Genomic DNA, 21,226 nt, shown 5'->3' with positions numbered 1-21,226 from the left:
GGAGTAAAGAGCTTCTACTGGAAGGTACAGATATGATTGTAGGCTAGTGAAAATATTCTAAAATTGGTGTTGATGGTGGTTCAATATTGTCCAAATACTAAAAGAAAAAAAAATCATACTCAGTTGGACACTTAAACATAGTGAGTTTTATAGTATAAAAATTACTTCTCAATTTTAAAAAGTTCATCTGCTGGGCACAATGGTCCATGCCTGTAATCCAAGTGACTTGGGAGTCTGAGATAGGAGGATCACAAGTTGAAGGCCAGCCTGGGAAACTTAGCAAGATCCTGTCTTAAAATTAAAAGTAAGAAGACCTGGGGCTGTACTCAATGGTAGAGTGCCCCTGGGTTCATTCCCCAGTACCAAAGATAAACAAACAAAAAGTCATCCAACAGCCATCCAGTTTTTATTCTGAGCAAGATTCAAGAAGAAATATTAAGTAGCTAGAAAACTATATTAGTGACCAGTTGTCACAGATGAGTGAGGAAGCTGCCCAGTACCCACAAAAATCAGACTGTACCACATGAGTGATGCAGGCCCCAAACACTGCAGAAATTCAGAGACAAGAGCCCAAGTGGGAGCAGTGTCAAGGACAGCTCACAAATCCCCCTTCCTGGGTCATATCCCCATCCTTGGGTCACTTCACTGGGTGTGGGAGTGGCTAGAATCCCAGCGAAGATGAAAGCTCTTCTACCATTGTTGCTCCTTGGTACTTGAAACTTCAATATGATTCTTTCATTTAATCCTGCACACATTTTATCTCTGCTCTACATAGAAAGTGAGCTGCCCAGTGACTGGGGCCAAGGTTATTCATCTTATCAGAGTGACTCATGTTTTGCCTTACATGACAAGTGCTTAATTGTTGTTGACTCAAATTTTACCAGTAAGGCATTTCCAAAAGCAATATTATATAGGTTGAACACCCCTAATCTGAAAATCTGAAATTAAAAAAAAAAAAATGCCGTAAATGCCAAAACTTTTTGAATGGTAACACGTAACACCACAAATGGAAAATTCCATACCTGACTTCATGTGATGGGCTATAGTCAATATAGCATTTAGGCACTCTAAAAGTATCATATAAGATTATCTTCTGCCTTTGTGCATAAGATAATCTCATTTATGTGTATGAAAATACCTCAGTATTAAAAAAAAATCCAAAATCCAAAATACCACTGGTCCAAGCATTTTATAGAAGGAATTCTCTCAGGCATGAGTATTTGAGTGGTATGACTTCCTCAATGATGTACTTAACTTATTTCATTGTGAAGAGAGCTGTGTGGGGATTGGAAGTTGTAACTCCAACACAGGTCCATTGAATGTGTGTAGTAGAGTAGAACAAGATGAAGTCATGGAAACAGAGTTCTGATCCCCTCTTTACCTCTTTTCGTTGTTTTTGTTCAAGTGCTTTATCCTTTTCCAAACTTCATTTTTCTGTCTATAAAATGGGATAGTAATAGTTGCTTGCCAGGGTGGTTTGTATTAAAGCATGCCAATGATAATATAAATGACTTATTACACATTTCTGCTAGCAAGTGACCAATAAAGTATATTATGTTTACTATCACATTATTAGTGTATACTGTGTGAGGGTACTTGGGATTGTTTATCGGGGGACATTGCTGGGGATAAAACCCAGGGCCTCATGCCTGCTAGGCAAACATTCTACCACTGAGCTATATCCCAAGCTGGGAGGGTGTTTGGGGATCAAGGAAGAAGTTCTGTATTCTATCAGGATTTCTGTTGGGGTGAGAATATTTGATGAACTGGACATATTTTGCATGCATCACTTTTCTCTGTTATTAGCTATGAGACATTACATTAATATATGCATTTCAATTTAATTATTAGTGCTATTCTGATGTCCTATTTTGAATGTTTTGTTCTAGGATTTAAAGAAGTACCACTTCTACTACTGGTTTTGTTATCCTGCCCTCTGTCTTCCAGAGAGTATTCCTCTCATTCATGGGCCAGTAGGTTTGGATCAAAGATTTTCATCAAAACAGGTATCAGCCTATAAAAGAAATTCAGATAAAGTTGAGTTTAAACAAATTGAAATGCCTCTGAATGAAGAGGTGGTACTAGAATCCTCCAAAGATGATACTAGAACCATACATATTCACAAATTGTGAAGTCATTTTCAAGAGGTAGAGAACAGTTCCATGGTATGGAATTGACAAAGTTGTTCGTGGTATTTGGTGAAAGGCTAACCCTGCAGGGAGGAATTACAGAAATATTTTGAAAGACTGGAAGCATTTATCAAAATGTGGTTTTCACTTTCAGTGTGGGGAAATATAAAGCAATATCCTTTGGGAAGAGAATCTTTGAAACAAAATACAGGAGCCTCCACCACCCTCCTACTAAGTGGCAGAATGTCTCCATCATGCAGAGCTAGGCATTGCTATTTAAGGAGGGCATTAGAGATCAGTCCTGAGAAGAGCAATTAAATTAATCAGGCTGGTGGAACACAGACCCCAAACTAGAGAATTCTGATTATTGTTTAAGGCGAAGATTGAATATCAAGATCATTTGAATTCATGAAGCATGTCAGTCACTAAAAGCCTGAATTCTGAAGCCAGAGAGAGTTGCTAATGATTAAAAATAATAATAATAATTCCATTTAGAACAAATCCAAGGTTGTGGTTTTGTGCAACTAATTTGTTAAAAAGATATCTGCATGGGGCAAAAATGATCATGGATGAGATTGTGGGTATGGAGTTTCTTTTAGGGAGAGCAAAAATGTTCTGAAATTACCTCAGTGATGGTTGCACAACACTGTGAACATACTAAAAAAAACCCATTGAATTATGTACTTTAAATGGACAATTTATATAATCTTAATAAAGCTGTTAAAGATTATGGTAAAACTTATCAGTGGCAGGTTTATTTTCATAGGAAAGAAAAAATGCTTTGGCTACCTCTCTCGGCCTCTGTGATTGACAACTTAGGGAACCACCATGTTGTACCATAAAGTGTCCCTTTGTGCCCCTAAGACACAACACCCTGCACATGGAAAGTATTATGTAAAAGTCAAATGGTGTTATTAGGGATTACTTCTGTGTTTATTTGCTGCAAAAGGCTAACACAGCTGTGGTCAGTCATTTCCAGTCTTTTGACTTTAAGGTACTTTGTTTTTAATATCAACTTTTAATTCAGAACTAGATATGTAGTATTCTAGAGAATAACTTCACATTTTCTGTTTTCAGATTCAAGCCCTTGAGTGGGCATATGATAAACTTTGTCAAACAGAAGGTGTCACAGCCCTCCCGTACTTCCTAATCAAGTATGATGACAACGTGGTGCTGGTTTCCTTGCTTAAGCACTACAGTGATTTCTTCCAAGGTCAAAGGACAAAGGTCAGAGAAACTTTGAGTATTTCATTATCTGGTTTAAGAAAAAAAAATCTCACGTTCATGTTCTAATAGACTGCTATAAAATTTAAAATCAGATTTCCTCCACCCTCCAAATGATGTTGTCAAACATTTCTTATCTCTGTCCTCTCCTCCTCTTTAGTGTCCTCAAACCAGTTCCTCCTCTACATTTCTCCAGTTTTCGATTTCCCTCCTGATGTATTTTATTCCTGGGTTTTCATTTTCATTCTCAGGGCTAACACTGTAACTCGGGCCCTCCTTGTCTCACTCCTGGATATTTGGAATCTTCTTGCTTCCATCTTGCATGACCCAACTATGGAAAAATCTTCCTCAAACTACTCACATTCACTCTGTCATTCACTGGTTAGGAGCCTAATGGTGACTTCCTTCTGTCATTCACTGGTTAGGAGCCTAATGGTGACTTCCTCAGTCTACCTTTCCTGTCTCCTGTTTTCCTCATAAATATTTACTCCAGCTAAGCTTATCTATTTTTTACCAGACCATCCTCACTGCCACCACATCAAATATACATAGACCTTTTTCTGTATTTTCCTTTTTCCTCATGTAGTATCATCTTCCTGAAACATTTCCTGAGAAACTCTCATTCTCCTTTCACTGTGAAGGCCCTTCTCCTTTCACTATTGAAGCATTTTCATGGGGGTGGCCATGTATGAGCTTTCCCTATCTGGACTCACTGCACTTATTCCTGATTCTCATTTATAGTGCCTTATCTGGATTCCTTTCCATGCTGTTTTAGACTGTAAGCTCCTGGAGGGCAGGGCACATGTCTCATGGATTGGTGTCTGCATAGTTTCTAGCATTTGTCCGAGGTCTCCAATAAAGTTCTTTTGAATGAATGAAAGAGTACTGTAAGTGTCTTTTAGAAATGAGGATATGACTAGTAAACTGTCTTAGCCATGTAGAAGATGGTAAATTGAAAAAAAAATCAGTGAATATTGTGACATCAAGTGGAATAATGTCATAGCCATGTAAATATATCAGAGCTAAGAAAAAAGAGACCCTTAACTGATGGCCTGGTTATTATCTCTTAGCCTAAATTTAGGATGTCTTTTTTTTTTTTTTTTTAAGTCAGCTTCAGCATTAGCATTTTCTTTTCAGAGGAAGCCCTTTTCAATGTGAGGACCAAGAATTGAATTTTTATTAAAATTTTTATTTTCTCTAGGTGATTTCCTAGAAATACAGCTAAAGTAGTGGCAAGAAGACTAATCACTGATAATTTTCTTTTTTGGTGCTGGGGATTGAACCTAGAGCCTTGCTTATGCCTAGCTCACACTCTACACAGACCTGTCCCCCAAACCCAATGTATTAATAACTTAAAGTCCTGTATAGTGTGAGGTCCTCTGTGACAGCAGGCAGGGTTTGCTCGAAAGCAGCTATAGGTTAAGTGGAATATGGTAAATAAATGGCCCTTCCCAAAGTGCCACACTCTACCAAAATGATAACAATCTACAGAGCATTGTACACTTTGAAAGAGACTTTTACAAACTTGATGTTTTTATAATAACTGTGAAATAGGTTTTATGGTGTCTGTATTTTTCATTTGAAGCATAAGAGACTGAAAGTCACCAGGGTCAAATGGTCTGATTTCAAAACCACTGTGCTTTCTGCCATCTCTCTGCTACATCTCTCAGGTGGAGGCCATCTTAGCTTGACCTTGAGAATCTAAAAGAGATCTATAGTTGATGCCTAGCATTGCTCCTTCTAGCTCTGTAACCTTGGGAAAACTGCATAACCTGTCCCGCCTTAATTTTTTTGTTATATGTTATGAACACATATCATTACACAGATTTGTAATGATTAAACATGATAATGTAAAATGCCTAACATGTAGCAGGTGCTCCAGTATGTATCTACTTCTTTTCTTCCCCAATAGCCGCATATTTTGAAAGACTGAACAGATCTTGGGACGTTCTCCTAAGTGCTCTAGGGGATTCACCAGTGTCCAATCCTGAGACTCTCTGCCAAGGTCAAGGCACAATGTCCTTTACTTGGTTAGAGGTATATCAGTTGGTTAGGTCCAGGTTTCAGAAAAGCCTGGAATTACTCAGCACATATATTGAGCACCTCCTTCTCAGCCAGAAATCATAGGATACAATTATACCTGTCCTCACAGAACCTACATCTTTTGTGGGAGATAAGATACTCCCTGACTTATGGAAAGTTAACTAGAAGTTTAGGTAATGGAAGAGAAGGGCCATAGAAATGATATTTGGGTTGTCTAAGCCCCTCATTATTCTAGTAAGGATCATCAGAAGCTATTCTGACTGATGACCTCATAGTTGTTCTCATGCCCTCCCAGCTTGTGAGCCTGAATATTCTAACATTCGATTGCATCCTCTTCCTCTTGAAAAACCCTTCCCATGGATTTCAGGATAAAGTTAAAACTACTATCTTGGAATTCAAGACCTCTTCACATGTGGCTTTTGCCTATCACTCCAACCTTACCTATTGCTCACCTCTTTATATTCTCCAATATGGAGCCTGTACCCTGGCTACTGCTATGCTCTCCAGTTTTGCATTCTTTTCCTACCTCTCTGCCATCAGACTTGTTTCTCCCCCTGTCTCCCTTCTATCTCTGGCTGGTACCTTGCTTAACATTCTGATTCATCACTCCAGGACGCACCAGCTGACTCTGCACTATTTTAGAGTCCTCTTATGGTTTCTCCCTCCCAGCACCATCTGAGCTCTTAAGCGCTTGCTGGTGTGCTTATCTGCATGCTCACATCCTCAGCCATCCCATGAGCAGCTTTAGTATAGCAGCCACACTTTACCCCACTCAGCATCCTCCACATTTAGTATAATGCTAGATGCTTAAAACACATGATATGAGAAGGGAGAGAGGATAGGTAGAGGATTGTGGACCAGTACAATCAAAGAAAGCTACAGTCAAATCCTAAACAGACTCCACATGGTTTCTGGAAAATCTAAACAAGACTTCTAAGTTGTTCCTGCTTTTATTGCCTGACCTAGTTCACTCTTTTTAGCATAACTGCAATTTCTCTTTGGTGTTCCTTGAATTATAATGTTTCCTTGGGGGTTTTCATCCTCTTCTTCCAAAAAACAGGCATTCTTTTCAGTATGAACTCTTGTACGTGTGCTCTGGCTTCATGTTTTACTCATTTCTTTCCTCCTCCCCCTCTTCCCCCTCCTCCCCCTTCTCCTCCTCCTCCTCCTCCCTCTCCTCCCTCTCTTTCTCTCTCTTTCTTTCTTCTCCCTCTCTCCCTCCCTCCCTCATGGGTGGTACTGGGGATGGAACCCAAGGCCTCACACCTGCTAGGTAGACACTCTACCACTGAACCACATCCCCAGCCCTCACCTCCTCCTTTTACTAGTTCTTTGATCCCCAAGATGTCACTGTTACTCTCTGAGCCTTGCGTGTTCACACATGAAAACATGGAGAAATGTTGAAATCCCACCACTGTTCTCTTTTTTTTAGTGTGCTTTCTCTTCTGGGCAATCTCATTGTGTCCACAACTTGAGTAACCACTTACTTCCTCATGTATGACACACTTTGCCACCACCAGCCTGAACCTCCCTCTGGACCCCAAACCACTTTATCCAGCCTCCTGCTGGCCTTCTGTAGCCCCTCACATTCAACACACACCAGCTGCTGCTCTGCTTTTGGACAGCACCATCTCAGAATGACACTGCCTCTCTCCAGTCACAGGAGGCAGAAATCTGGGTTTCCTGCTGGATACCTGTCTGCCTCTCACCACCCCCACATCCTGTGGATTTCCTCTCTGGAACTTAGTTTGCTGCCTTTGGGATTTTTTCTGCCACCACTCCCATCTAATCTACCACCATTTTTCATCTGTGTTACCATGGTGTTTTCCAAATGGGCCTTGTCTTTCTACTTTGGCCTTTAGTTCATTACTGCATCTTCTAAAGTGATCATTGGCAAAGCAGATCTGATTACTCATCCCCCAAATGAAACACCTGAGTGCCTTCACTGAAGTCTAAGAATAGGAACTAGATTCTTTATTATGGCACAGACTCAATGACTTGGCCCGTGTGGATCCATCCTCAAGTTGTGCACGTCCCCTGCCTCAGGGGTCTTTTGCGAGCTCCATTAGCCTGGAATACCCTTCTCTCTCCTTCCTATTCTCCCCACCTCTGCTACACACATTCCCTTTTCCCCATCAAGTGCTTATTCTTTCTTCAAATTTAAATGTAATCATTGTTTTCTCAAGGGAAATCCTTTGACCTTTTTTAAAAAGCTTTATTTCTCTTGTTGTGGACTCTTTAGCACTGCATATCCCTTTTTTGTGGTATTCTTTTAGCACTAATCATTGATTAGTATCTTTTCTCTCATTTAAATGTAAGCTCTTAGCCAGGTGAGGTGGTTCACACCTGTAATCCCAACTAGGGGGACTGAGGCAGGAAGATGGCAAGTTCAAGGCCAGCCTGAGAAACTTAGCTAGATACTGTCTCCAAAAATAAAAAGAGCTGGAGATGTGACTCGGTGGTAAGAACACCCCTGGGTTCAATTACCAGTACTGCCAAAAAAAAAATAGAAATAAAGAATAAATGTAAACTCTGTCAGGACTCCTATCTTTGATCTCTCACCACTGCATCTGCAACCTGTGGTATCATGCCTGATGTGGAAAGCATAATGGAAGAATGAGTTCAGGTATGGATGAGTTGTGAGGAATGGGGTCCCTTTTAGGAAGCCCCTGGGTCAGTTCTTGCCACACAGTGGACCTTCAGGAAGTCATGGCAGGTCTTAGGATGGCTCATTGTAAGTGCTCTCTTTAACATGAGCATTTCATTCTGATATAGGCCAGGGAGTTTACAAAAACTTTTCCAAATTGTCTGTATACCTGAAGTTTATGTCTAGTGAATCAGAGAAGTCATTAGTGGTCTGACTGGAGACAGAATACAAGGCAGGTATCTGCAATGGGTAATTGTTCGGAAGTCAGTGGAACAAAAGCATAACCTCTTTGGAGAATTTGGTAGAAGCCATGAATCCCCTGCAGAAAAAAGGCATACCTACATCCAACTCTACATCTAATGTCAGGAGCCACAGAGTGCTGAAACACATTCATGAATCCTCTCTGGGTCCCTGACTTGACAGAGGATGAAGGGAAAGATAAGGGGTTATCTCTCTTGGGAGGGAACCTGTAGCATTGCTAGGGTCAGGAGGGGATAGGCCATCTCTGTTTCAAGTTGAAGTGAGACCTTTGCTTCCAGAGGTGCTGTTCACTCATGTGAGGAGGCTTGACTGGCTCTGGGGAGTGGGTACCTGCCCCTGAAGAGGGCATTTTTCTAGCCACCAGCAGCCACAGTGTCTGTGATCAGGGCTCTGACCATGTGCCCACTGCAGAGCTAGGCACGCATGCACCTTGGCTGCTGATCCTCAAAGTGAGCAGCATTGTGTCCGTTTTGCAAATGAGGAAAATGCAGAAGAGTCTGGTGAATGGGAGCCCCACATATAAGTTCTGTGACTTCCTGCAGTCACAGTGCTTCCTGTTGTGGAAGACATGCAGCCCTGTTTTCCTTGCTAGCTCCCAACAGGCTGTGGTAGAGTAGGAAGCCAGACTTCAGGTCCCACTGCAACTTAAATGAGTCAGTGACCCCTCTGATCCTCAACTTCCTCACCCTAAACAAGCATGCAATAACAACACCCCCTTCCTCAGGGGTGGCTGTGAGAATTGAGAGATGATGAATAAAACAGCCTTCATTAAGTTTTATTCACATGTTCAAATTGTTCCCACGGTATCTTCTTAGAATAAATTGTTTGGATTACATTTTAAGAGGAAACTATTCTTTGGGTTAACTTAAGTCGTCAGCTGTTATATAAAGTAAACATTTGAGAGCCCGAGTCATGCAATTGAAAAAGGCAAACCTTCTTACCCTTTTTGTTTAAAAAAAAAATTGAAGAAATGAAGAGTAGTCTACCTACCAGAGAAGCCCCTCCTGAGATTGTCGGGATTAGGGCTCAGCAGCCCCAGTACATCTGGAAGGCTTCTCCAGTTCATTCCTGGTGTGACTTTAAATTAAAGCTCACTTGGTAAATGCATCTGACTGATTTTCTCCCATTTCTTGAATGATGTATGATTGGTAATATGATTGCTTAATGCCAAATTTTTTTGTGATTACAAATACATGTGACATTGACTCGATATTTATTTATGTCTTTAATGCGCACGCACACACACACACACACACATACACACACAATTTCGCAAAATACTATTCTTCATTCTGTGTTATCTTTTTCAAAAATTCTAGTTGTGACCTACTAACTAGTTCAAGCCACAGGGAGCTCACCATATGTAGTTTGGAAAATGCTAAGTAACAAACGTGTGACTACTTTACAAATAAGTGAACTGCCCTAGACATGGTTCCATTCATTAGTTTTGTTTTTCATTGCATCTCTGTTTTTAAAATTTCATAAAATTTTTCATCTATTCTTTTATGGTTTTGTATTGTGTGTATGGCAGGGAGATACTGGGAATTGAACCCAGTGGTGCTATACGATGGAGCTATATCCCCAACCCTTTTTATTTTATATTTTGAAACAGGATTTTGCTAAGTTGTTCAGGCTGAACTTGAATTTGAGATCCTCCTGCCTTAGCCCACTGAATAACTGGGGTTATAGGCGTGTGCCACCATGCCAGGCTGAAATTTTTTTTTTAAAGTAAACTTTTTGTTTATTTTCTTATAAACTTTTTCTGTACATTTTTTGAAACTAAGACTGTGGCATATATATCCTGTTTCATTGCAGCATTTTATTATAAATTATTCTCTTTATGGTGTATCCTTTTAGTATATGTGTGGTAGTATATTTTATTAAGTTTTGACATTTAAGTTTCTTATAAATCTTCACTATTAGGAACTTCTTTGTGCATAAAATTCTTCCTCTTCTTATCCAACTCACCTCCTATATTTTCAATTATTTCCATAGAAAAGATTCCTAGATAAAGGTTTATGACCACTGGTGTGCTGGTAAACATTTAACAACTGGCTCTTGGGGATGGGACACCCTGATTTTATGGAGTCTGCTTATTTCCATGGCATCAGCATTCCTACCATGGCCAGTTTCCATCCCGCATGTGAAGGCACAGGATTCAGATTTCTAACATAGATGGTAACAATTGTCTCTCACAAGCCTGCATGAGCTATCGCTAGCATACTGTTGCTGTTAATCACTGTTGCCCCCAAACCGTCTTTTCCCTCCTGCCAACTGTGTATCCTTATCATCATCAGTTGTTAACACATTTTTACGTACTTGATAGGTTGATAATGGGCCTTGTGCCAATTCTCATTTCCCTTGGTGAAATGTTGATTGCACTTTCTGGTCACAGGGGTACCGTGCTGCTACAATACATGTAGTCATCTTCCAGGCCAGTTCTTGTGATTACGTTAAAAAACAGGCCATTGCCGATCTTTAGGAAAAACTTGCTTAATTAATTCTTCTACTTTCTTCAGAACAGTTGTCAAACTGTTGGTAAGTGATACATAATTTTCAACAAGGTTAGTCCTTAATTTTGGGACTTTAACATCTGTGGACAAGAATAGTAGGAAATGCGCAACATTTTTTTTTCCTTGTTACTAGGGATTGAATCAGGGACATTCTACCACTAAGCTGCTTCCCCAGCCTTTTTATTTTGACACAGATTCTCACTAAGTTGCTGAGACTGGCCTCAAACTTGTGATCCTCCGGCATTAGCGTCACTAGTCACTGGGATTGCAAGGTGTGTACCACCACACCCAGCAGGAGCATCACTTTATAAGCTATTAGTTGGCTCTTTCTTCACTTAGTGATCACTTTGCATCTTGGCAGCTGGCTGTGACCTTGAAGTCCATTCAGTATTTGAATTTTAAAACATGTATTTTACTTTGTTCATTTCCTGTTATATCAAGTACTTGGCTAATAAATACAATCATTTGTTGCATAAGCATGTTTTATGGGATCATTGTGGAAATTGTCCAACCGAGACAGTCAAGTTGACAATTTTGCACTCTTTTCTTATGTTGTACTTTTTCAGCAAAAAAGTTTGAGCAAAAAAGTAGACTTTAACCAGAGCATAACTGGCCCTTTCAGATGTATCATATATGCTTGCAGGCAAGTGCAAAAAATTCTTATTTCACAAACCTTCATAACAGAAGTTTTTTTTTTTTTTCAGTTACATTTTGCTTCTTTCTGCTGATTTGTATACTATGAAAGGAGGTGATTTGCCCAAGTTCACATAATTAATTTGTGACAAAGCCAGTTTTAGAACCCAGAGCTCATAGCCAGGTTGATTTCTGAATCCATTAAAAAAAAAAAAAAAAAATCTCTTTATCTGTGGTTAAAAACTGGTTTACCTAGCATTGTCTCATCTACTTTCTACAATGATGGCGGTTTCTGATTTAGTTCCTAAAGATTTTTGAGTCACTTTTTAAAAAATATTGTTTTAGTTGTATGTGGACACAGTAGCTTTATTTATTTAATTTTATGTGGTACCGAGGATTGAACACATGCAAGGCAAGCGCTCTACCACTTAGCTACAGCCCCAGCTCCTTGGAGTCACTTTTGAATCATCAAAGAAAGATTAAGTGATGATTAACCTAATGTCAAGCAGATTCTGTCATGTTCTTCTGTGGCACGGCTGTCTGCACTCCTGCATGCCTTGTGCAGGTAGGAGAGTCCCCTTGCAGCATTTTCAGGCTGACCTCCTGTTGTAACCAAGTGATAAATCTTTTTCTTTAGCTGATCCTTCCTGCTCTCTGTAGCTCATGTTAGGTCAGGTTGTTCTCAGAAATTTACTTCTGGTCATTTCTGCTCAAAATAAAGATTTCCTATTATCGTCCTACCCTGTTGCCCTATATTGTGTCAGAAATATGCTCATTTAAAAGAAAAATTAAGCAGCTAATGTAACATTCTAATTTACATAATTAGATGTCATTCAGCTCCAATTCTACATTTGTGGATGATAAAACCTAGACCCAGAGAATATTTGATCACCTGGAACTCATCCCCTTCTTTTCTCTGCCATTTATGAAAAACAGTCCTGAAACCGAAGATACTATAACTGTGTATGGTGATGAACTGAACTGAACAAAGAGACCAATGAAGTTACTACAACACAGTGTATTTATATTGTTGTTATAGTTACTGTGGTTGAGTGATTGCCTTTTTCCCAGTCTCTGTGCTAAGTGAAAGTTAAGAATTTCCTGAGAGATGATAAGATTAAGGCAAAGAGAGCCTAAGTTAATTGTCTGAGTTTATGTGAGAGTTGTTATTCAGGACATTGGAGAAGAGAGGCTTATGAAGTTACATCTAAAAATGGAATGGTATTTCCTGTAGTAATATTCCTAGGTTCTTCCTAAATAACTCATTGAATAGCCTTGATACACCCAGTAGGTCTGAGCTTCAGTATAATATAGTTCATATTGTTTTGTGACCTACATAGGATTTTTTTCTCTTTAATCTTGTCCAAAGACCTCTGGTCAAGGGACTGAAAGGAATCTTTTGGGGAAGAAACAATTGAACTGCTTCATTTGATGAAGAGGAAGAAACATCCCCAAGGTCTTGAAATCAGTTAGCTGCAGAATCAGAACACACTCTGGCAGGGGCCTTCTGCCTGCATCAGGCTATTTCCCAAGTGTAAGCTGTTCCAATATTACAGAAGGAAAGAAGCCATTTTCTCCCTTATTTCCCTTTTCTTGTTGGATAAAGAGGTGTGTGCATGTGTGTGTGTGTGTGTGTGTGTGTGTGTGTGTGTGTGTGTGTGTGTGTGTGTTAATACTGGGAATTCCACCTGGGGTGCTCTACCACATCCCCAGCCCTTTTTAATTTTCATCTGGAGACAGGGTCACACAAAGTTGCTTAGGGTCTCACTAAATTGCTGAGACTGGCCTTGAACTTGTGTTCCTCCTGCCTTGGCCTCCCAAATCACTCGGATTACAGGAGTATACCACTGTGCACAGCTTGTAAATGCTTTTGAAGAATAACAACAATGTGAAGTTGAAGCAATGATGACTTAGTATGTAGTTTATCTGGCAGATGCTGTCTGTCATGATTGCCAGAGGGAAACATAATAAAAAGGTATCCCCAGAGGAAGAGTGGCAGGTGGCAGCCAGCCAGACTAGAAGAACTCAAGGAAAACAACTTCTTAATTCAGAGGAAGTCCTGGCCTGAAGAGCACATCCCTGGAGTTCTCATGCTTGTCACAGGAAACCCTCATTTAGACTATAACTGTCACCCAGGACAATCCCATATTAAAACAATGTTAGGCCAGAAACATTAGTGCACACCTGTAATCCCAGCAAGTGGCAGGCTGAGGCAGTAGGATGACAAGTTTGAGGCCAACCTCAGCAACTCAGCAAGACCCTGTCTCAAAATAAAAAATAAAAAGGCCTCAGGATGTAGCTCAGTGATAAGGTGTCCCTGGGCTTGATCTCTGGTACCACAAAGCAAAAACAACAGCAAAATTATTGAATGGAGAACCTGTAATGTTGAGAAAGGACAGAGGGATAGGAAAGGAGCTTGCAAGATTCTGTGTCATGGTGTTTATATAGGCTTCAGGTCTCTGTCACCCAGATGTCACCTTTCCCCCTCTAGCTGCCTCCAAGATCCTTGCCCAAGGACGGCATATATTGAGGACTGGAGAAATGAACCAGTTCTGTCGTCTGTTGATGGAAAAGTTAATATGACATATGTTGCTTCTGCCCTCTGAGAGCTCCTAGACCAGCAAGAGGAGAGCACATGAACGCATCCTGTGTTTCTCCATTCTCAGATGTTCTTTTCTTCATATTTTAATTCTTCTAAAATTCAGAATTTCTGGTAATACTCAGGTATGATAGAGTTTCCTCCCTCTTTTCTCTATCCAATTTGAAAGTGCATTTTACAATGTTTCTTCGAATCAAGAAAGCAAAGGGGTCTAACAAATAGTCACAGTTATGGGAAGGAACAATATAGGGTACAGTGAACCCTTCCTTAAACAAGTGCTCATTTTCTCCTTCTTAGACCCTGGGTGGCTTGTGCTAAAGTGATAGTGAGAATCCCATGGGGTGTTCACTGAACACAGAGGTAATGGGACTCAAACAAGTGTAGAATCCTGTTGCAGGGGTGGGTGTAAGTTCAGTGAGCTTCCAGGAAATTCTGGTACACGTGGTCTGTTGTGGTCCAAACTTAGAGAAACTGCTGCAGACCATCAAACATGCTTTGCATTCTGACCGTACCTTATAATCCCCTGGGGATCTTTTAAAACAACTGGGGCTGAGGATGCAAATCAGTGGTGAAGGGTATGTGAGGTCTTGGGTTCCACTCCAGCACCAATAACAAAAAACAAAAACTAATGCTCAAGTCAAACCCCAAACTGACTCATTAGAACCTCTGGAGAGAAGCAGTATTCTTTAAATACCCCTCATGTGATACCTAAGCACGTGCAAATTAGAGAACCACAGCTCTAAGAGGGTTGAGGAATGGAGCAATGCTTCATTGGGGCCATAGGAATCACCCAGGTTCCTGCTGAAATGCAGACTCGGATTCAGTAGGTTTGAGATTCTGCATTTCAGCAGCCTCCCAAGGGATGCTCATGCTGCTGGTGCCTGGGTCCCACGACCATGGGAGCCATACACCCAATTCAGGGTTTTCAAAGTAATGAAAAATAACTCCAGAGATTTTTTTTTTTCCTTTTGTCTACAAGACCACCCTCTACTGGTTCCCAAATTCAATTCCATGGACTGGGCCAACTGTATCCTTTGTTCACGAACTCAATACAGATACATGTTGCTGAGCTGGCTTCTGGAGGTTGTGAGTCACTCATAGTGGTATTAGTGGCATTGTACATTTACTGGGCTTACTGGGCTTTTCATGTTCAGTAAAATCTCATTTAATCCCCACTAGTTCTAAAAAGTTGGTGATATCATTTTCTCCATAATTCAGATAGAAAAACAAAGAGGTCTGGAGAGGTCAAATGCTTTGCCCTAGGCTACTTGTGTATTAAGAGCTAGCACTCAGAATAGTCTTGATTAGTTCTATTTTTAAAAGTTCCCTAGATGATGATGATATTTTATCTCCTTATGGAATAGGAAATGTAAAATAAAAGTATCTTGTATTTTCTGAAAAGATGACCATAGATATGAACCTGTTTGTGTTAAATATGAATCTACTTGTGCTTAAGATAGATGCTTCTAGACAGCAAAGTCTTCATTGTTAGGAATAAGAAAGTTTTATATAATGGAGAAGGTAGCAAATGTTTTTAAAGAACATCTTTGAAATAATGCAGTAAGTATCTGATAAGACAATAATAAAGGGCTGGAATTGTAGCTCAGTGGTAGAGCACTTGCTTAGAATGTGTGAGGCACCAGGTTCCATCCTCAGCACCACATAAAAATAAATGAATAAAATAAAGATATTGTGTTCATCTATAACCAAAAAATACTTTTAAAAAAGTTAAGATTTTATTTTGGAATTATTCTAGATTTATAGACAATAATAACAAACACAGCACAGAGATCTCCCATAATATGCCCAGTTTTGGTTTTCCTTAAGGTTATTGCCTTGGTATATTTACCAAAATTAAGAAGCCAATACTAACTAGTACATTACTATTAACTCAACTCTATACTTTATTCAGATTCCACCAGTCTTTGCAATAACATCCTCTTTCTGTTCCAGCATATCACAGTGCATTTTGTGGTCACGTCTTCGTGGTTTCCTCTGGTCTATAATAGTCTCTCTGACTTTGTGTTTAATGACCTTAACAGTTTTGAGTAAGACTGGTTAGTTGTTTTTGTAGAAAGTAACTTCTTTTGGGTAACTTTTTTTGGGGTCTGTCTGTGTTCTTTTATGATTATACCCTGGTGATGGAGTTTTGGAAGAAGGAACAGCATGGAGGTGAGATACCCTTGTCATCACATACTGTCAGGGGATACCTGATGACCACATGACATCCTTGGTAATGTTAAATTGATCACTTGGTTAAGGTAATATTTGCCAGGTTTCTCCATTGTAAGTTAGCATGTTTTCTTTGGAAGTGAGTCATTTCCATCCAGCCACCTGACAAAGAGGACAGCATCTAAATATATTATTTGGAAGTCTTCAAGGATGTTGCTCCTTGACCTTTGTTCCATTATTTCTATCAGTGTGGACATAGAGATATTTATTTTGCCCTTTGGGTTATAATCCAATACCATGTTATTATTTTGTTGCCCAGATTATTCCAGCCTTGTCTAGCTAGAGCTCTTTGATCTGGAGCCTATGTCCTAACTTGCCCCCATCCTTCTGTTTTTTGTTTTTTGTTTTTTTTTTTTTTTTTTTTTTTTTTTGAGCATTCCCTTTATTTTCTGCTACTACAAGATGCTTCAGACTCATCTTGTATTTTCTCTGCCTGGGCCTAGAATTAGTCATGTGCCCAAGGTGACCCTGATTCCTCTTATTGGAAAATGGTATTTAAAAATCTAGATCCAGTTGTGGTGCTCACTGTCTTTGGGAGGAAGGACACAGAGAAAGTGAAACATTATATACATGAGGTACAAAGATCAGTGGACACTGGAGGGACAGGGTGACTCCTACCAAGGGAAATCCTCACTGAAGAAATGGTATGTGGAGTTGAGTAGTTTTCCAGATGAAGACTTAGGTCAGGGGAGGGGATGGGAGAAGAGGTGGGAGGAAATAGATGTTAGCAATATCAGGGCATCTGGCATTTTGATTTGAACTGACTTAAATGTTAGTGGCCCTTCTTCGATTTTTCTAACGACTTACTAATGAACCATTTTCACAGACTGATATTTTAAAAGAGAGGCTTTCCTTTGTGTAAGTTCTTGACAGTAGACCGCCCTCCATCCCTCTCCATCTTCCTTCCAGTCTTCCTTCCTTCCTTGTAAATGTACCTAGTTCCTGCTTTCTGCCAGGTCTACTGCAAGGTATAAGGGTACAGAGAAGAATGTAACAGTTCCTGCCATCAAGAAGTTCTGTGGTCAAGTGTGAAATCCTTTAGCTTTAGCTTTTTCTGTAGCCCTCCATCAGGTATCTAATTTTTAATGCTTTGCAGAAGAGCCTTTAAAAACTAGGAAGGAATATTTACAGTGTCTGTGTTGTGAAACCAACTTGAAATTTGACTCACTCAGAAAGTCTTCTCTGTTCACAGATAACAGTTGGTGTATATGATCCCTGTAACTTAGCCCAATACCCTGGATGGCCTTTGAGGAATTTTTTGGTCCTAGCAGCACACAGATGGTATTTACAAGTGTGTGTGTGTGTGTGTGTGTGTGTGTGTGTGTGTGTGCGTGCACGCGTGCATTTCTACATGTTTCTGTGTCTGTGTTTCTTTGTCTGTGTTTTGACAGTGTATCTGCCTATGTCTCTATCACTTTTTCCCCAATGTAATTTTTTTATTACTGGCATGGAAACCAGAAAGTAAATCAGTAAATAAGTTATGATCCAGTTTCTATCATGAGGAAGCTCTTAAGCAGGTCTGCTTGGGAAGTGTAGCCTCAGTTTATATCATACTGAAGATATTTTAGGCCATGGTAGGGCAGGTAGTCTGAGGTCCTGACACTGAAATTCTCTAGCCCTCCCTTTTAGCTGTCTGGGTTGCTTTCCAGTAGATTTTTCCTGTTGTGACCATACTTCTTTTTTCCCATTACTAAAATAATTAGAACAATGGGTATCTAAAAGGCCAGTCTACATTTGAAAAGATGCTCAATGTCATTTATCATCAAGAAAATAACATTAAACTGGCATAATGGCACACACCTGTAATCCCAGTGATTCAGGAGGCTGAGGCAGGGTGATTACAGGTTTGAGGTCAGCCTCAGCAACATAGAGAGGCCCTAAGCAACTTAGAGAGACCCTGTCTCAAATTATGAAATAAAAACGACTGGGGATGTGGCTCAATGGTAAAGTGCCCCTGGGTTCAATACCCAGTACCAAAAATAAAAAAATAAAATAACATTAAAACTGTAATGAGAGACTCCCACATAACCCACCAAAATGACCTAACAAAAGTGACTGTACCAAGTAGAATTGAAAGTGTGGGTCAGTTTCAGAAGCTGCTGCAAAAAATGACAGTATCTACAAACGTTAAAATTATCTATGGCTCAGCAATTGCACCGTCAGTTTGTTCTGCACAGAAGTGCAGACATAGATAAAGCAAAACACATACAAGAATGTTTATGGCAGCATTATTCCTAATAACCCCAAACTGGGAATAAACCCATGTCCTTCAACAGTGAAATGGAAAATAATAAACTGTAGTGTCTTCCTCACAGTGGGGTGCTCTGCTGCAGTGAATCTGCTTGAACTCCTGATATATGTACCAACATAGATGGATTTAAGAAGCACAGTGCTGGGTGAAATAAGTTGGACTGAAAGAACACATGGTGTATGATTCCATTTATGTAAAGTTCAGAATATGCACTTAGAAGGTGGAGAGGTCATTATTTTGGATGGGGTGGATCACACTTAGGATGTGTGTACTTTTCTGTGTGTCTGCTTTACCTAAGTAAAAATGTTTACTTAAAAATACAAGAATAGATAAATTATAGACTGTCCCAGAGGGAGACTGGTTATCTGTCTACTTATTCAGATGGTTAAGTGTGTTCAGTCAGTTACGGGCTTCCTGACTATAGCACTGTTTCATGAAGTGAGATTCAAATGGGGAAGGGGGTGGGTGGGGGCGAAGAACCCATGTCTTATGGGTGCTTTTTTTTTTTTTTTCCTTAAATGTCTTGGGAACACTTTACTCCTGCATTTGAAAGCTTCATTTGTCTGAATTATTTCTTTGCAATGTGATCACTATGTAAAAGTCACCCAAAAGAAATCACAGCCAATTCAGCATTCTGCCTTCAAACATTTGGATAAAGGACCCCTATATGAATATGTTCAAGCCTCTTGGAAAGTTAAGGCCATTCCCCTAAGGGTGTTAGAGAGGAATAATTACAGTACATTAAATTCTCTGCAGCAGGTTTGCCAAAATTCTTACTGTGGCCTCTTTGTTTTCCTTCCTTAACCAAAAAATAATAATAAAATAAAATAAATAAAAATCCGGGGAATGACAACAGGAGTAGCAGTTTCCAGACTGTTGAAGTCCTTTGCTTCCGTGACCGCACCATGCAGGGGGCGAGAGACATTGCCCACAGCATCATCTTTGAAGTGAAGCTTCCAGAAATGGCATTTAGCCCAGGTAATTTGCCGGTCTTTGAGAATGCATCTAATTATCATTTATCAGAAACTGAAACTGGTTCACTTTCTTTTCATCCCTTCACAATGGCAACAGAAGGGAGAGAAAAGTACAACTCTCACCTCACCCCCAGGGCACACACCTACTCTTCTAAGTAGAGGGCACACTCTGCTATTCAGCCCAGAACAAAGGCAGAGATTGGCACTAGGGAATTTTCTTCAGGCAATTTTTCAGTCTTTAGGATTTTTTTCCCCTCTGGCATTTATTTTTATTTTTCCTTATCCCAAAATCTTTATTCCTGTCCTTTCTTAGAGGGAGGATGAAGTATTGATGCACTTTTACATATTTATTTGTTATATTCTTAACATCGTATGTGATCTTGTTTTCCACATGGTAAACCAGTCAGCAGAAGTGCCATTTATCCCTCCACATTTAATGTCTTTATTTGACCCTTGTGTGAGATGTTAACTTTTATCCTTATTTCATAAATTAGAAAATTTGTTTTTTTTGTTTTTCTTTCCTTTCCTTTCTTTTCTTTTCTTTCTTCTTTTTTGGTACCTGGCATTGAACTCAGGAACTCTCAACCACTGAGCCACATCCCTACCCCTATTTTGTATTTTATTTAGAGATGGTCTCACTGAGTTGCTTAGCACCTCGACATTGCTGAGGCTAGCTTTGAACTCGAGATCCTCCTGTCTCAGCCTCCCAAGCCACTGAGATTACAGGCGTGTGCCACTGTGCCCAGCCTAAATTAGGAAATTTAGATTGAGACATTTTGTATAGAAAGACATGTGTATATATAAATGTATATAGGTATACACATTCGTATTTATATTTTTATATGTCATAGAAATAGAATCCATTCTCAAATTTGAGTAAAATAAGAGTAATAATGCCTACCTCATGGTATATTTATTATGAGGAATCTATGCCCTGTGTAAAAAGCCACACAGTGACTGGCATACTATATATGTTAATTATGCTTAATCAGTGTTATGTTGTTTCCTATCTCACTATTTATACCAACACTGTGTATCCCTCTTTCCAAAAGAATCCCTCATATCTATGTCACTTATGTACTTTGCAGAACACCTTTACATATGTCATTTAATTTGTTTCTTAATACTCTCCCAGTGGTTTCAAGACTCAGTTCTTGAATCTATGAGTGTGCCTTAATTTGTGTGCATCGGTTGGGGGATGTTAAAGACACCTCATCTCTTTTAGAGTGTAGAAGTCAAAAGGACTCAGGATTGGCTCTAATGACATTTCATCAGTGATTCTGTGCTCTAACACTGATGTCATGGAAGCCTGAAAAGATGGAGAGAGTCCTCTGCATGGTCAGTCAAAGGAGGAAGCTGTTTTGCTTTTTAGTCTGGGGCCTTAAGAAATCCGCAACCTTTCTGCGGTCTTTAGAGATTTACATTGGATTTAGCACCCTCTTCTGGCATATTCTAAAATAGCTTTCATGTGTTTGTTTTATTAAACCACAACTTAAAGATAGTCTAGGGGAATGAGGTGAGAGTTAACTAAGATGTAAATGTGGCTGGTCTCTGTCCCTGGCAGGCCACCAGATACCTCCTTCATGTCCCTCAAGTGGTACTGCCCCCCATCTTGTGGTGAGGCACTTTCATTTCAAGTCACTGAGTTACTCTTACTTCCCTTTTTCTGGTATGGCTTATTCTTGGTGCTGCTGACATTCAAACCCAGGAACTGTTGCAT

At 39.8% G+C, this 21,226-nt stretch overlaps 1 protein-coding gene across 5 annotated transcripts in view; it reads left to right on the top strand.

Moving 5' to 3' along the window:
* ATG7 (autophagy related 7) overlaps window positions 1–21,226 on the top strand; it is a 237,436-nt gene that overhangs the window by 34,355 nt on the left and 181,855 nt on the right. For 4 of the 5 annotated variants that reach the window (XM_079122505.1, XM_079122503.1, XM_079122504.1 and 1 more), the window contains exons 6-9: window positions 1,890–2,006; window positions 3,207–3,356; window positions 17,474–17,562; window positions 19,389–19,510. In XM_079122505.1, coding sequence (XP_078978631.1) covers window positions 1,890–2,006; window positions 3,207–3,356; window positions 17,474–17,562; window positions 19,389–19,510 — 478 coding nt within the window. Of the gene's footprint in view, window positions 1–1,889; window positions 2,007–3,206; window positions 3,357–17,473; window positions 17,563–19,388; window positions 19,511–21,226 lie in introns of those variants that run through there. The other variant, XM_079122507.1, reaches the window with a different exon arrangement.

Source organism: Sciurus vulgaris (genome assembly GCF_902686455.1).
Source record: "Sciurus vulgaris genome assembly, chromosome: 19".
Taxonomy (NCBI): domain Eukaryota; kingdom Metazoa; phylum Chordata; class Mammalia; order Rodentia; family Sciuridae; genus Sciurus; species Sciurus vulgaris.
This window is presented reverse-complemented; position numbering and strand designations above follow the sequence as displayed.